This window comes from Macaca fascicularis, chromosome 2, assembly GCF_037993035.2.
Source record: "Macaca fascicularis isolate 582-1 chromosome 2, T2T-MFA8v1.1".
In the NCBI taxonomy this organism is placed as follows: Eukaryota; Metazoa; Chordata; class Mammalia; order Primates; family Cercopithecidae; genus Macaca; species Macaca fascicularis.
The window spans coordinates 174,256,823-174,275,000 of record NC_088376.1 but is presented as its reverse complement, the minus strand read 5'-3'; the positions used below and the strand labels follow the sequence as shown (position 1 = coordinate 174,275,000).

The following is an 18,178-nucleotide window of genomic DNA, read 5'->3' as shown; positions in this document are numbered from 1 at the left end:
GCTTTGTCCAAAGGATAAGATGCACTGTATTTTGCTTACTAGGGCGTTATTTTCTATAATGGAGGTAAAAGAAAACACAAGCCACTCATTGTTTTGTTTTTTCAATCACTGAGAGTATTCATTGAGACCTACAATGTGCCGGTGTGCATAATTCTAGTTATGAAATTGTAATAATGAATAAGATAGATTCTATTCCATATGAGTTTCCAAAAGCATTGTCCAGAACATCTATATTAAAATAGTTTATCATATACAATATATGTAATTTAAAATGCACTCAGAAAATCTGCTTGTTAAAGTGCAGATTCTAGTGCTTCACCCTAAATAGTCTGATTCAGATGGGCCCAGGATTTTAAACTAGCATCATATAGCATACTTATGTACACCAGCATGTAAGAACTGCTGCTATTAAGACTCTGGGTGGTGGTTGAGAGCAGGAGCTTGTTGTCAGGTGGCTCTAGATTGGACAGAGAAACTCATGCTGACAAGGTGAGGATTGTCAGGAAATAAGACAGGCATCTAGCCTCCCATTAAGCGAAAGTATAGAAGGCAACTGATACATACTAAGTGCCCAAAAAATATTAACTCCCTGTCCTCCATCATGGCTCAAGAAAATACAATAGCTGAGCACACCCAGGGGTTGCTTACTATTTACTCATCAGTTTAGTGTATCTTATTTTGTTTCCATGTGAATTTACTTGTGAAGAGCTGACTGGATTCTCTCCAGAGATAGGAAGATCCTTTCTAGTTTAATTCATGCCTTTATTTATTTATTTTTCAATTAGACTCAGGTATTGATAAAAATTCAAATGTCAGATTACAAAGGCATGTGGGATTTTTCTTCCCACGTTACACAATTTAAGTTGACTGTTTTCAGATCAAAACTCAAGACACCTCCTTCACCACATTTCCTGTTTGTAACTGAAACAAAGTACACACAAAAGATTTTAAGAAACAGAAGAGAAAAGAATCTGAGGCACAGATAAAGATAAGTTTTACTGTCATGCTGCTTTTAACATAACATAGCAACATACCTAGGAAAGAAGTTTGTAGGAGGATTTTTAATCTATATATTTGTCTTATGGCTAGATAAAGATTTCTCTAAAAAAAGAAGCATGTCAGGTAAGTGGCATTTTAAATGTTTTTGTTCCATTTGTGTGTCTAAAAATTCACTTAATAATTTCTAAGTCCTAATGAGAAGACCCTTAGTATTTAGAAAGTAGTTATTTTTAAAATGTTGGATAACTTTTAGTATAATTAAAATATATTTTGAAACATGCTAATGAGTATAAGTTGACGTTTTTCTTTTGAAAGAAAAATGTGGACAGTGTTTTAGAATGTAAATCTAATTACAGCTGTTCAGTAAGCGTTCACTGGTAATTATGCCATGTGAAGTACTTGTTATTTTTAAAGAAGCTTTTGTTGACTATGTGTATTCCTCTTTAGTTTAGTTTAGCTATTAAACAGGATAGGTGTAATTCTAATTCCTCAGAGATTAGGCACTATAGTATTTTCTAGAAAGCAATGCAATTGTCAACATTCAGAGAGATGACAATTTTGAAAAGGCCAGTGAAAATTCAATTGCTGTGCGATTAATCATGAGGGTTGGATCCATATTGACTCACTGTTGTGAAAGGGTTGGATCCATATTGATTGCTGTTGTGAATCCATGTTGATGGTTCATTCCTCCTGTATTCTTTTATGTACTTTTAATTTATTAAACATCTTTTTGTTGCAAAAGAAAACATGAATATTATGTAATGTGAGAGAACTGTGAAATACATATTAAAAATTCATTCATATTTTCCATCACCTTAAAAACACAAAATATGTTGTATTTCCTTTCAATTTTTATTTATATACATTCTACATGTTTGCTTTACATAACTGAAATGATAATGTACATAATATATCCAGCTTTTTTCACTAATATAACCACGTCCCTTTTTAATATAACTTCTGCCTAATCATTTTAAATGAATGAACAAAAATGACATCTATTCAGTTATAGTTGAGTCATTTGTTTATTGCTGAACATTTATGTTGTATATAGTTTTTTTGTTGTTGTTGTTGTTTTTTTGAGACAGTCTCTCTTTGTCGCCAGGCAGGAGTGCAGTGGCGCAATCTTGGCTCACTGCAACCTCCGCCTCCCAGGTTCAAGCAATTCTCCCGAGTATCTGGGTCTACAGGCGCGCACCACCACGCTTGGCTAATTTTTGTATTTCTAGTACAGATGGGGTTTCACAGTGTTGGCCAGGATGGTCTCGATCTCTTGACCTCGTGATCTGCCTGCCTTGGCTTCCCAAAGTGCTGAGATTACAGGCGTGAGCCACCGCGCCCAGCCCTGTTGTACACAGCTTTTAAAAATATTTTTATATGGCAGAAAGATGAACAACTCTATAGCTTTTTCCGTAGTAAGGGTTATTTTCTCAGAAAAACTTTCTAGAACTGAAATTACTAAGAGATTACGAGCATTTTAAATCTCATTATTGCCAAATCGCTTTTCCAAGAGTGATGCCAATTCCCTTTCATTCTAGCAGTGCTTCTCCCTCACAAGCTGATCTTGTTTAAAAAATCTTCACTAATTTCATAAGCACAACATGCTAACTCATTGTTTAATATGCATTACTTTGATTATAATGAGGTTGAACATTTTGGCATGGATTTTTAAACTGTTTATAACTCTATCATTTGCGATAGTTTGATTACATCTTTTGCTTAATTATTATGCTTATAGTACTTTTAATACCAATTTGTATAGGCCAGCTATGAAGTAAAGATTGCATATATTATAATTTCTGTGAATTGGCTTCCATTGTTCTGTTTGATGGATCTTACAATCAATTGATTACATAAATCACACAGGGACCATAAGCTGACGTACAATTTTCATACCTTTCCTTTTCTTTACCAGTTCATACTTTAGCAAAGAACAAAAACAAGTGTCCCCATTTTTCTAGTGCCCTGCAAGAAATGAACATAGCATTACTAAGTATAATTGCCATGAGCTGATGATGATGGGGAACTCAGAAAGCATGGGAAGGCCAAAGACAGTGAATATGACATTCAACTATTTTCGGGACTAATTAATTCTAAATTTAGAAGAGATATGGTAACATTTCCTCCACAGCATTTTGTAGTTCAGACTTCCCCTTTGGGTTTAATACAGGAGCTCCTCCATCATCAGTTGAGAACTTTTACAATTTCACAGAAGAGATGCAAAGACAAAGTATTTAAAAGCTTCACAGGTATTAAAAGTCAAAACAAAACAAAATTTCACATGAAAGAAGAGAATCAGATGATAGTATTTTTTATATTTAGATAGGTAAAATAAAAAATAAAATAAATTTGAACACACGCAAAAGAATAATTATTTCTAGTTAAGTAAAACTATGTATGAAAACAAAAACCCGAGTATTTTCTTTTTTCCTATCTATATGCCTGTAGTCACTGCATTATCCACAATGTTCTAGTATCATAATTCCTGCTGTGTTTCTGCATTTACATAAAATCAATATTAATGGAATCAAATGGTGAAAACAAGTCCTTTGGTCTATCATTAATTTAAATAATGATTCACAATTTAGTTTACTCATCTTCATTTTTTTAAAAAAAGGAGTCTCAATTTTCTTTACTCAGTTTTATCTTCTCTTGAGCCTCATCACCTTTTGAGAACAATGAAATCCCTTCTTTTAGAGACTGGGTGGGACTAACTTGTAAATTATCTTTTAAACTCAGATGGGTCAAAGACAATGTTTCTCCATTTAATTTAGGTAATATTATGAGTTGGGCAGTGTTTTTAAGAAAAGTCAATCCAGGAAAGACTGTCAATTAAAGATCACAGTTCCAAGTAATAAATGTCCACAAATTGCTAGTGAATAAGAGAAATCATTATTGGGCACTTTTCCAGACATTTTTGATTACACATAATCTTCTCAGCATTTCAGAATTAAAGGGAAGAGATGACAAAATTAATAGGCCTTCTTGAAATATTAAAAGAAACATAATAAAGTATTTTATTGGATGAAAGTTTCCACACAACCATGCCATCTTCAGAGGATCTTACTAAGGTTCTCCTCAAATAAACAACAAGTACACATATATGGAGTCACTAAATACAGAGAAGGACAGGTTCATCTACAGCAGCACTTTAATCTCAGTCGAATTTCTGAGGTTTACCAATCTCGGGTAAAGTTTAATTGTAGAAGCAATGAAGAGTCTAGCATTGGAGGTATCATAATTTCTCTCTTCTGCCCTCCACCTTACTTTCACATTTATACTTTCTTCAATTAAATAAAGTGTTGATTGAGGGGAATCATGATGTGCTAGGAAGAGGTAGCCTTAATGTAACACAGATGAAGATACGAACTCCAGGGTTACAATTGTCTTAGTGAGGTTCAGTGATTTGCACACAACCAGCCACACAACTAGTGACTACTCTCATTCCCTTTTCCAGTTTGAAAATAGGTAATCCAAAGCTAATATTGCTATTTTCTCTTTCCCCATCACAGCTCATTCCCCAATACATACCATTTACTTCTCAAATAACCCCCTGTTCATAATAGACACTTAAAGTCAGTGGATTTCAGATTTGCATTAAAGACAGCATGGTATTTTACTTGAAAGCCTGGAACTGATTTGAGAGCCCCCTCCTGTGCTGATATCCATGATTCAAATGTCTTTTATCGTGGGATGATGGGCAGTGGTTGGGATTGTGGGTGTAGTGATGATATGTCACATTCAAAAAATCATCAAGAATGTGCCTTATTTAGTACCAACCACCACCATGGTAAGAAAACCTCATTTTATGAGTAGAGCCATGGGGATCATAATACTGCTATTGAGATCTGGGTGCCTAAAATAAATCTACACATTAATGGAATGCAAAGAGATGTTCATTGCTCTGACAGAGTTTACAAGCCAAGGGAAGCCATTAAGAGAAGCTATATGCTGTAATATACTATAAACTCATACACTTGTCTCAGTTAAAGACAGCCTGAAGTAAAAACAATTAAGGCATTCTATTTATTGCTTTTCCTATTGTTAATATTTTAAGTAAAGGCTTCTGTGTAAATCAAATCTGCCAGCAGAAAGACATTATATTTGCTTAGCTGGGTTTCCTTCCAGAACACATACAATTGTGAATTTCAAAGACAGTGCCTGCCAATTACTGTTGGCTTTAAGGGAGTCAGAGGTTTTATAATTAAACCCACCACTATTAGCCCCTGGTAGCTGGAAGCTGGAGAGAAACTTAAATCATGATTTTCCTAGCTGCCATTGCCGCTCTGATAATTTCTCAAAGCCTTTGGCTTTTGAACAGTGTAAACAGCTGAATTCAAATTGTGTGGGAGTTTTTTAAAAATTGATCAAAGCTATACAAATGAAAGTAGTTACAATTAATGGATATTGATACTAAAGGTTACACTTGTTGGGCAAAAAGTTTTAAGCACTTTGTGCGTCCAATATTCTAAGAGGCACTGTCTGTACTAAGTAGATACCCACAAGAGTATGGAGATGTTTATACTGCGTATTTAGCATTACTAGGTAAGGGGAGGTATAAAGTGTCTGTGTGTGTGTCTGTGTGTGTGTGTACATTTATGCAGACCTGAATTCAAGTTGAAAATTTCCACCATTATCTACTTAATGTCTACTCTTCTCATGTGTGTGCATTGGTTTTCAAAATGGGGGTATTTATTGTTGGCAATCAAAAAATCATGAAAGATATTAAGAATGTCATAAAATATAAAGCCTCTAAATAAAAATCTTCCTGTTTAAAATGTATATAATTCTATTTTTTAAAACTTGGAAAACAGAAGTATTAGGAATTATGGACCCCAAAAGCAGAGGAAACCAGAGACCATGTGAAACTACATCACACATACTTAAACTACTCCCCAATATTAGAATTTAGATTGTGTTTTAAAAGCCCTCCAGGTGGTTATGTGGGGCAAATTTACTCTAACAGTAAATGACAAAACACAACCCTAAAGAAATGTACAGTGTGACCCAAGTTTTTGCCTCAGTGTTTCTGACATATTTCCTGAAAATTATTAGGACTTTCCCAAAAGCTTTCAGTGTAGCATATAGGCTTGTGATATTGATTAGGTTGTTTCTTTGTAGCTGAGAGTCAAATTATCTTCTTATAGCAATTAATGGACTAATCCAACTATTTCAATTCTCTTTAATTGGAAAGGAGAAAGCAAAACTTCTATTTGGAGTATAATTTTGTCCAAATGATTGGATGATTTGTAGCTAGATTCAGTGTAATTTAAAAAATAAGATTAGGGCTTTCTGTTTATTTCCTTGAAGTATGATTGGTTATATTGTACTATGTTTTATTTATTCAAACCATAACTATGTATTGAGTATATACTAAATGCTATGTGTTATGGGAAATGGAAAGAAAAAAATGCTAAGTAGAAAGGAGATTGATTTTTATTAGTGTTCCCAAGGGTGATAAGTGCTAGAGATTTATTATTATTTTCCATTTATTTATTTACTCCTCCCCCAGAAAAAGGGGTATTAGAAATAAGTGTAACAGTACAAAAGATAACCAAATAAGTCAAAGTGAAGAGAAAATAAGGAAAAAGGGATATGATTAGTTCACAAAAATGAGTATCATAAAGTTCTGGAGATTTGCTTAAAGTAGATTGTGTATCAAAGACAGACAGATGACCAAGTACAATATTCACATGGGATATAATAGCAAAAATGTGCCAGTTCTTAAGGAAATCCCCAGGCCTTTATATTTGAGACACTATGGGATGCATTTAATAATATCTTCCAGTTCATAGTATCCCTGAAATTAATGTATTCAATGGAGAGTTTCATACGGCTGGTTCTTTTTCTTAAAACATGTTTTATTTTGTCCTGAGAACAAAGGCCCAAATGTGGAAAATGGAAGCAAATAAGAAAGAGCAACAGAGAATTTTAAATTTTATTTTCTGACTACAACATGAAGTTCAACTCTCTATTGCCATTTTAGGCAGATTGTATGCTTTAATGGTTGGTGAGATGGAAGCAGTCTTGACATTCCCTTAAGAAATTTTGAAAACATAACTGGGACATGTCCCAGAATAGAAAATCATCAAAGTCTATTTTACTTCCATATGGGTAAATCCAGGTAGTTTCACACAGGCAAGGTCAAAATAATCTTTCCGAAATCAGTTTCTCATCCTTTCAGCATTTGATGAGTGAATGAACAAGGTCCCAAAGTATATACTATAGAAATTGGATGCAATAATTATAGCTTGAACTATGTCTAAAGCAGGGTTACAAGTCCAATTTGGCCAAAGGTAAATTATTACTGCATCCATTAAATGCTTAATTTTAACCAGTGGGACTCCCTGGTCACCTCTAATAAATTAACTATAAAATGTGTTTGTAGGGAAGTTGTTCTATACTATATTATATAATTGTCATTGTACAATGTACAGTCATATGCTGTGTAATAATGTTTTGGTCCAACTGGGCCCGATGTCTCACACCTGTAATCTCAGCACTTTGGGAGGCCGAGGTGGGTGGATCACTTGAGGTCAGGAGTTCAAGACCAGCCTGGCCAGCATGGTGAAACCCTGTCTCTACTAAAAACGCAAAAATTAGCCGGGCGTGGTGGTGCATGCCTGTAATCCCAGCTACTTGGGAGGCTGAGACAGGAGAATTGCCTGAACCTGGGAGATGGAGGTTGTAGTGAGCCGAGATCATGCCACTGCACTTCAGCCTGGGTGAAGAGCAAGACTCCATCTCAAACACACACACACACACACACATATACACACACACACATACACAAAACAGTGTTTTGGTCGATGATTGACCACATATTTTATGGTGGTCCCATAAGGTTATAATGGGGCTGAAAAATGTTTATCATTTAGTGACATCATGACTGTTGGGCTGTCATAGTGCAATGCATTACTCATATGTTTATGGTGATGCTGGTGTAAACAAACCTACTGTGCTGTCAGTTGTAGAAAAGTATAGCACATACAATTATGTACAGAATAATTGGTAATGATAATAAATGACTATATTACTGGTTTATGTATTTACTATACTTTGCTTTTATCATTACCTTAGAGTATACTTCTACTTACAAAAAAAGTTAACTGTAAAACAGCCTCAGGTAGGTCCTTCAGGAGGTATTCCAGGAGGCATTGTTATAGGAGATGACCTCTCCATGTGTGTCATTACCCCTGAAGACCTTTTACTGGGACAAGATGTGGGGGTGGAAGACGGTAATACTGATTATTCTGACCCTGTGTAGGCCCTGTGTAGGGAAAGAGAAGTGTAATTAACTTTCCACTTTCCATTCATGGGGCTCTACATAGTATGAGAAAAGCTCCCTGTGGCCCATCTTAACAAAACTGGGTTCCAGAATTATTGTTTTATCCCAACACATCGTATTCTATACTACTGAGATTAATGGAAGAGAACAGGCGATTTTCTGTAAATAAGAAAAGCATGTATGGTTATAGTCTGAGGATTAAAGAAAGGTGAAAAGTATAGCAAATTAGAATTCTTGGTAATTTGAATGTTGTTGCTTTTTGAACAAAAGTTTTTTTTATCAGTCACCACTTGTCACCTTTTAGTAGCTACACAAAAAAGTCGTTTATTTCATAAACATTCAAAATGTGAGAAACTTGAATCCTTTTGCCCATGCTGAATTCAGCGACTTAACACCAACACCCACTTCGAAAACTGAAAAAAGTTATGCATATTAATTACTTTCCTGGTAGAGAATGTGTCCTTCATTATGAATAAATACAACAGCTTTAATCATGGCAATAGCCAGACCAAAACAAATGGGTAAGCAGCTATTGTATTATGTGTATGTGTATTTTAATTTCCAGGAAACTCTGGGTGCCCCTTTTTCCTCTGGGGACTTCTGGCATTGCTGGGCTTGGCTTTGGTTATATCACTGATCTTCAATATTTCCCACTATGTGGAAAAGCAACGACAAGGTAAGACATTTTGACAGATTTCACGTAGTACCTGCTTGAATGGAGACTATGGAGTCACTGGAAAACCTACGGAAGCAGACAATTTTATGAAATGTCATTCAACAGGATATTTTTATCTATAGAAAATCTATTTGCTAATTTTTCTCACCCAAAGGGTTCTCTTACTTAAGAATGCAATCATATGAGAAATGTGAAAAAATTATCCAATTTAGGAACTCTGCTTTAGGGTGTAGAGTGGGGAGGGATTATCCTGGTAAATATGTTTTTCCTCCTCCAATTGAAAAACCTATGAAATTGTAGTCTATGCTGGGGCAGCCATCAAGGTGCTCTCTGATACAAAATAAACAAAGGGATGTCTAGCTCTTTAAGATTCCGTTCAAGCCAACTTAATCTTCTCAGGATCAGTCAGGCATTCTCAAGTGCAACACACAGGAGCGGACTCAGAAGACGACTGGAAAAGGAATAGACTGAACCATGGGCTTGCTGTCAAACACTCCCAGCGTCTAGGAGAGGTCAAGAGTATCTGCCACTGTCAGCTTTGCTTTTTCAACATGCTGGGTATAAGTTTTAACCACGTGGCTTTCAATCTGCATATGCCACAACTGAAATGGTCTAAAGTCCAGCAGATGGCACAGCCTTTGTATGCTGTAGGCATCCAATTCACGTTGAATATGCATGGATCCATGCTGAATCCATTACATGTTGAATACATACGGATGGATGGGAGAATGAAAGTTCAACTATTGCTGGAAGGTATCTTTTTTTTTTTTTTTTGAGACAGGATTTTGCTCTGTCACCCAGGCTGGAATGCAGTGGCTTGATTAACTCACTGCAGCCTCAAACTTCTGCGCTCAAACAATCCTCTTGCCTCAGCCTCTCAAGTAGCTAGAATTACAGGCATACACAAACACATCCAGCTAATTTTCAGAATTTTTTTTGTAGAGATAGGAGTCTTACTGTGTTGCCCAGGCTGATCTCCTACTCTTGTTCTCAAGCCATCCTTCTGCCTTGGCCTCCCAAAACACTGAGATTACAGGTGTAAGCAACGACGCCCAGCCTGGAAGATGTGTAAATACCAAGAAACCCTCGGGGCAGGACATTTAAGTGGTAATAAAAGAAAAGAAAGGATAAATGCATTTCCTTTTAACAGAGGAAATGAAATAAAACTAAGTTAACAAAATTAACTTAGACACATGTGTCCAAGGAAAATTGCATGGAGCTAATTTAGAACAATGGTCAGATTGCAGCAAATGTCCTTACTTCATTTAGAAATATCTTAAGCATTGATAATACTAATATAAAAATATGAAGAAGGGATTATCATCATGCAGGTTTGAAAATAAGATAAGAGGTACTCGAAAATGGAGCGGTCTAGCTGAAGCCACACATCTATTCAATATCAAAATCAATGATAAGTGTCCAGTTTTTCTAATTCTCTGTCCCAAAAGGTTTCTACCAGCACATCCTATTTTGACATTGTTGACCAGTTGTCCTCAGCCAGAAACCCAACACTCTTTTTGGATCTCTGTTATATCAATTCTACGGCTAAGGTGAAATTTATGACAAGCAATCCTTTTTCATTAGCAATGCTTTCAGTAAGTCTTTTAAAAATCAAATATATTTTCAAATAAACATAAACTTTATAAGTCAGATGTGTAAATGACCCATCATCAAACATCTTACAGTATCCCTCTTTTATAGATAAAAATGAGCTCAGAGTAGTACTTTGCTTTATATATCAAAATGGCTATTTTAACTTCTTCATTAAGATATCTTATAAATCCAGATAATATTATAGTCTGAATTACAAAAAAAAAAAGTGAATTGAGATCTACAGAGAGTAAATAATTTAAGGTGACAACCAAGACAAGAACAGTAACCTGAATTAGTACCTCACTCCTTCATTGATTCCACTGATAATCCTTTTAAGATTGCTGAGGGGCCAGGTAACAGGTAGACACTGATATGTTTACCTTGAGCTCACTTGTCTAACTTAAAAGTTATCTAGCAAATGTGACCTATTTACTTTCAACCTAAATAGTCAGTGTTTTCAGTCATATGATTGCATTGAATTATGGATGTTAAAAACCACTTTTTATCAACATCATCAAGATCAAGACTGGTATAATTTCACTAATCTAGTACTGCCGCCCCAGAAGTATTCAGCTGTATTAGTCTTTTACAACTCATTGTAAATAGGTTTTACAATTCTCATTTTTGATAGTTTGTGCATTGGGATTTATTTACCCACATCCACACCTTTTTGCCTCCATGCAAACTCCTTTCTGTAGTTGCTTATTATGGTAAGTTGACCACTGCAGAAAGATGGTAGCCTTACTTTAAAAAGCAGCACCTTTGGTAGTTAAAAAAAACAGTGCCTGTAATCCTAGCACTTTGGGAGGTGGAGGTGGGTGGATCGCCTAAGGTCAGGAGTTCGAGACCATCCTGGCCAACATGGAGACACTCCATCTCTACGAAAATTACAAAAATTAGCTAGGCATAGTGGTGCACGCCTGTAATCCCAGCTGCTCAGGAGGCTGAGGCAGGAGAATTGCTTGAACCCAGGAGGCAGAGGTTGCAGTGAGCTGAAATAGAGCCACTGCACTCCAGCCTGGGCGACAGAGCGGGACTCTGTCAAAAAAAAAAAAAAAAAAAAAAAGAAAGGCAACACTGTTTCATCTTGCTATTTCAGGACAGATTTTTTTCTTTTCAATTGTGCAAACTCTTACTGCCCCAGGCATGCTATAAATGGCTGTATTACCTAAAAGTAGTGTAATGGGAAAGAACATTTTTAAGAAAACAGCAAACAATAAATTGCATTTATTGATGTATTTTTAAAATAAATTTTGCGTCTCTCAATTGTTTTTAATAGTATACCTTTGAAGTAGAACTGATGTAAATTATAACTCCGCCTTCAGTATTTAGCTGGGAGATCTTGTACAAGTAACATAATTTCTCTGAGTTTCAGTTTCCTTATCTACAAGATAGGGAAAATACCATCTAGACCCTAGGGTTCTTATAAGAATTACACACACACACACACACACACACACACACACACAATCTTTGCATAGCACTGGGGACTTAGTAGGTCAATCCTAGATCTGGTACAGCCCATCACCATACCTGGTGGCCCTGTTGCTTCCTTCCCTCTTTCCACAAATAAGTATTAAGGATCTACTATGGCTACATCTCATCCCATTTAATTTTCACATCTGTTATTTTGGTGAACATTGGTTTCTCTGGCTACTTTGCTGCTCCCACCATCCGTATGCCCCTCTAAGTCCTCTCCAGCTCCAACTTCACTTTCCTCATCTCTATATTATTTAACAAATCTGTACAATACCCTGAGCTTTAGCACTAACTGTTGTGGTCATGTAAGTCACATTCAGGCCATTTCAGAGAGTTTTCTGTAGGGTTTTATGGAATTGGTTCTAAACATTCGCTTATCACAAAACTTTTTATTTGAGCAGAATTTGCCCTCCTTAGGTGGAGCATACACTGGAACTTGCATTTTATTGGTGTGCAATTGATGTATTCATCAATGCTAAGAATGTCCTTTGTTCTTATCTCTCCTCCACCCTTTCTCTCTGCCCCAATTTCTCCTAACATCTTTTCCCAAGTATTAGTAATAGCTCTGCCATTCTTTTCATCCCATATGAACAAACAGAACTATCTTTGTTTCTAACCCAGAGATTTCAGATATATTTCAGAACTGCTCTGCAAACAGTTCAGTTCCTTCCCAGTCTTCCTGAAGACGCCTTCCTGCCTTATTTCTCTTGGACAAACAAACTATAATAAAAGAGATTCTATTGTATCAGGCAGCTTTTCTGCCACTTGGGCTGTGAACACAATGCCCCTGTATCTGGCCTCATGTAACTTTTTATGTTTGTACCTTTGTGTTACTCTTTGTGGCTAAGAAACTTGCAAGATCTGACTCCACCTTGGTTAGTCAGTGAATAAGTTTTGCGGGTGTAATAAATAGCGTTCAAAAGAAAATCTCCATTTCAGCAACAATACAATATCTGCACATTCAATCAGATAGACCAGATAAGCCTCCCCTTGCTGTTTTCTGTAGCAGCTGGGTAGAAGCTTTGAAATGGAGTTCTCTCATTCTCCCTGAAATAAATCCTTCATTTTTATGTGATTCTTTGTTCAAATCTGTTCTTCAGGAGGATTATATTTGTTTCTTTTTCTGATAGGAGTGCATTAACTTTTTGCTTCTTTAAATCCAAAAACTATTCTTTGTTCAACTCTTCCTCTCTGGTTTGGAAAGAAGGTTAAGCAAGCGTATGGTTTGGTCATACATCAAAGTCCTATCAGTAGGAAATTATGGCATCTTCGCATTGAACACGCATCAGAGAAATTTTATTATGGAGTTTAAACTATGTGCTGTTGTCTATTCTTGTACATAGGAGGGTTAACACTCTAAGAGGAAAAACATAAAAGCAAATATATTTGCATCGCACCCTCTCAACTACAAACCTGACCACAAGCGTTTGCATCTGAATCACCGGAGAGGATTATGAGAGCTCACCTAGTTCTTCCCACGCACGTCTTGCACACTTCATTGCTTTATAGCAAAGCATACACTTTTTTTATTTTGCTAAATGTCATTGAAATCACCAGGCAGCTTTTAAATTAAGTCATGCCACTTATTTTTAAATAAACTTTTGAGCCTTCATGACAGAGTGAACTTTTCAGGAGCCTGAGCTTGCTGGCTTTTATTCTTAGCTGTAACCTCTGAACTTTTTACTACTGCTCATTTAAAGAGATTATAACCTTCTTCTAGGAAGGACTGCAGAACAAAATTCCCCAAGTACTGATGGCTCAGCTGCAGATTATACATTTACATCCTAAGAGTAGCAGGGAATGGGGTGCCCTTGAACTTCTTAAATCCCATTTCAGGTGTTCCCTTTGTCCATTACTTGTTTTCTTTATTTTCCCCCCAAATTGGTTTAGTCCCTTTCCTTCTATCTAAACATCACATTATAATAGTATACTTTATATGGTTGCTTCTATTTCCATTTTCCCACACAGTTTTTTGCCTTACTTTTTTTTCTTTTTTTCTCCCTCCTGATAATACATTCAGCACATTACCATTCTATATGGTTTGTTTGTTTGTTTGTTTATTTATTTATTTGAGACAGAATCTTGCTCTGTCGCCCAGGCTGGGGTGCAGTGGCACGATCTCAGCTCACTGCAACCTCTGCCTCCTGGATTCAAGCGATTCTCCTGCCTCAGCCTCCTGAGTAGCTGGGACTACAGGTGCACGACACCATGCCCAGCTAATTTTTTGTATTTTAGTAGCAATGGGGTTTCACCATGTTGGCCAGGATGGTCTCAATCTCCTGACCTCGTGATCTGCCCACCTCGGCCTCCCAAAGTGCTGGAATTACAGGCATGAGCCACCGCGCCCGGCCAGAGTTAGTTTTTATGTGTTACACTAGCATTCTTTCTCAGCACCAGCGATCATACTTCAAGCACCTCCAACTGAAAAATCCACATTATCTTTTAAAAGTATTAGCCTGTTTGGGGAATTATTTTTACTCTATACCTACTTTTTCCTATTCTTATTAAGCAATGACACTCTTCACTTTTGTTTTCAAATTTTTTGCTGATGTTTTCTCTTTTCTTTCAAATTAATGCTCAACTGGTGACTTTTCTTTTGTCAAAGGTGAGATTTTAGTAATTTCATTTCAAATCAAGCATTCCTTATAAATCTTTTAACTTTAAAATATCATACCATCTTAATAATACCAACCTGTTTTCAACTAACTCGTTCAATGAAACTTCCTGACTCAAATGAGTGCAATTAAATTCTGGCTTGTTATATAATATGTATTTAGAATGTATGTATAATATTAGTAACAAACTTTGTCATTAAAAATGTTTTTTACAGAAATTATTTCATTTACTTCTGACATGTACTCTGTGATATAGGCATTATTGTCCCTACTTCATGGATAAATTGAGAACCAGAGTTTTAAAGTAATTTGCGTGTTGTCACAGGGCAAATGCATTCCAAAACTGGTACCAAATCCATGTCTTCTAATTCTTAACCCTGGATTTGTTCCATTATACATCAGGCTACCATTTGACTAAATTCTTACGCATCTACTTTAACTCCAGGCAAATCTGCAAAGTAATTAGTGGCCTGAGTGTAAACATTTTCTTCACATAGAAGAAAATCAACATATACTTTATGTCATGTCTTATGTATCAGTTTACAATTTCCTGGTCTATATTAACTCTTTTTTCTTTATATGCTTATTGATACTATTTACATTTCTCAGGATTTTTTATTTTGCTGAATTTGTGCCTATTATGCAACATGTTTTAGACCTCTCTAGGCTTCTCCCACCATTTGTGTGCACTCATATTCACAAGACTAATATGAAAGTAGTTGAAAATAACTGCATCTTTTACATGCAGTTCATGGTAGAACATTTCCTCTGGGCTAGAAGTATGTTTCCGGCATATTCCAAGTGGAATACATTCATCACTTTTGGTCCCATAGCAGCTTAGTGCATCTGCAACATCTTCCCTCATTTAGTCCTTCACAGAGTTCTTCCAAACACATTGACATGTGCATTTCATCCTCCAATATGATTACCTTCATAAATTGTTCCACTAATGTTTCTTTAACAGTTAAAAAACTCTGGAGAATAACTCCACTTTGTTACACATGCATTTAACTAAAATAAGTTTTGTAGTTGTTTGGTGACTTACTGAATTATTTGAAAATGTTATTGCTATTTCCTCACTAATACAGTGTTTTCATATGTTCAAGTTGAAAGACAATCATTTGGTCACTATTTTCTTGTGGTTATTGTCAGAGGGTTAGATAATAGTGGTCTTTATTTTTACATGAATAACTTTTTTGCAAGGTTTTGGTTTTTATTTAATGCCAGGTTGAAAAATAAGCCATTCAAATATAATAAACATTGTACTGTGTATGTGCATCTAGTTCAACAGCAAAGAAAATTTACTGATGAATGGATAATACAGAATTTTCTATAATATTGATGTTAAGATTGTACCTTGAATATCCCTTAATTTTTCTCAATAATTCATTATTAATCTATTCCCTTCCATTAAAAAAAAATTCTTAAAACTATATTTGTTAAATAGCTTTTGAATTCTTATATTTAACCTAGAGGTAAAAATACTTTTATCTGGCTTTGAACTGCCTCATTCAAGGTTTAACAGTGAGTTGCTTACTGAGATTCATCACATAGTTTTTTTTTTTTTTTTGTATGTGTGGTTTTGTTGTCCTACAACACATCTCTGGTAACTCTTGCCCTGGCAGACCAAAAATAACTTTTTTTTTTCCTACTGTTCTACTGTTTTGCTTAATTTTAGAGCCTGTGTTCCAACTTTTTCCAGGTCTCTTCTTTCGAGGACACTCATTTCTCCTTGCCACTCCTTTGTACCATGTGGATGAAATGGCGTCATGATCAGAGCAACTTCCTTAATATCATTTTTATGTTGTTACTCATGCCAAGAAATGTTAAAAGTAGATATACAGATAGATGATTGATAGATAGATAGATAGATAGATAGATAGATAGATAGATAGAAAGATAGATAGATAGATAAAAGAAAAGTCTCCTATTGATTTTTTTAATTTTTGATAAGGAAGAAAAGCCTATTCAAACCACATGGGCAAAGATAAAAACTTACAAGAATGCAGAGGTGTTTCATGGAACCCAAAGGCAGAAAGTACAGCCATGCCCTGCAATGGACTGGAGCCACAAGGGAGGCAGGAAGGAAGGTTCCTGTTCTCTCTACTTAGCGTTTGCTGTGCATAAAACCGCCATGCATCCAGGCTGTACATTGTCTCCAAGCTGCACTGTTTCCATCCCAAATTACCAAGAACGTTCATCTGGTTTTTCTTCAAATCATATAAATCTCTCTGTCTTGGTAATTTGGTAAAAGGCAAATCTGATTGGCCCAAGAGACCTTAAACCCTACTTCAATCAGAAGTGCCCTGAGAGCCTTGTTCAAATATATTAAGTGACATTGAGGCTAAGCTCCCCTCGGAATACACTTTAGAATATTTAACAAAGGTATGTCAACATTTCTTTTAACTTGTCTATTCTGAATATCTTTCAGATAAAATGTACAGCTACTCCAATGACCACATTCCCAGGTATGTTGTGATTGAGTCATGTATCATGATTCTCAACTAATAAGTGAAAGTAACAATGCTATATTGTTTAAAGATTTGGTTCATGGATATTGTACTTAGGTTAAAATAAAATGAAAAGTGAGTTTTAATTACTTTTACTTTCATCTAAAGATTAGAAGCTATAACATTATTATCTTTCCTAGTTATTTGCACACTGTGAGTCAACAAGAGAGCTGGTTGAAGGATAAAATGAGATTCTAACCTGGTAACTATAGAATTCTCATTAATTTCAGAGGCAGATATCCTAGATGATGATCTAGCTTAGATACAGAATTGTGCTACACTTCAAAATGTATAGTAGAAAACAATCTGGCAACCTAATACAATTTATGATATATATACATGGGCCAGGCATGGTGGTTCACGACTGTAATCCCAGCACTCTGGGAGGCCAAGGCAGGCATATCACGAGGTCAGGAGATGGAGACCATCCTGGCTAACATGGTGAAACCCCGTCTCTACAAAAAATACAAAAAAAAAAAAAAAATTAGCGGGGTGTGGTGGCACATGCCTGTAGTCCCAGCTACTCAGGAGGCTGAGGCAGGAGAATCACTTGAACCCAGGAGGCAGAGGTTGCAGTGAGCCGAGATGGCACCACTGCACTCCAGCTGGGTGACAGAGTGAGACTGTCTCAAGGAAAAAAAAAAAAAGATGTGTATACACATAGATATATACAAAGATGCATAGCCCTATGCTGTTTGTAAAGTTAATGTCAATCAATAGGGAAATGTGATGAACAGATACTCTGAAAGAATATGCAGTTATAGATATAACTTATTTTCTTTAATAGTTAATGAGCTATGTGCAAAGAAATTTGTATAGTAGTATACTTTTTTTAAAAAGATGGCATAAATCATAGTAAAGAAATTTTACTTTTTTTGGATACTATATTCTGACCCAGATATGTCAATATATTGGAGATTTCTGTTTTAGGAGTAAAAAAAAAAAATCTAAATAAAGAGAATTTCCTAGAGGGCTCTTCAAGACCTTTCTGAAATGGTAGACTGAAAGGTCTTTGAAA

The 18,178-nt window shown here is 35.8% G+C and overlaps 1 protein-coding gene across 4 annotated transcripts in view; it reads left to right on the top strand.

Moving 5' to 3' along the window:
- The first annotated feature begins 956 nt into the window (after nucleotides 1-956).
- Nucleotides 957-18,178, top strand: part of TRAT1 (T cell receptor associated transmembrane adaptor 1) — a 31,620-nt gene continuing 14,398 nt past the window's right edge. For 3 of the 4 annotated variants that reach the window (XR_012431831.1, XR_012431832.1, XM_005548216.5), the window contains exons 1-3: nucleotides 957-1,122; nucleotides 8,853-8,963; nucleotides 17,082-17,118. Coding sequence is in view for 1 of the 4 variants with exons in the window: in XM_005548216.5 (XP_005548273.2) it covers nucleotides 1,116-1,122; nucleotides 8,853-8,963; nucleotides 17,082-17,118 (155 nt within the window). In the remaining 3 variants the exon portion in view is untranslated. Of the gene's footprint in view, nucleotides 1,123-8,852; nucleotides 8,964-17,081; nucleotides 17,119-18,178 lie in introns of those variants that run through there. The other variant, XM_074033782.1, reaches the window with a different exon arrangement.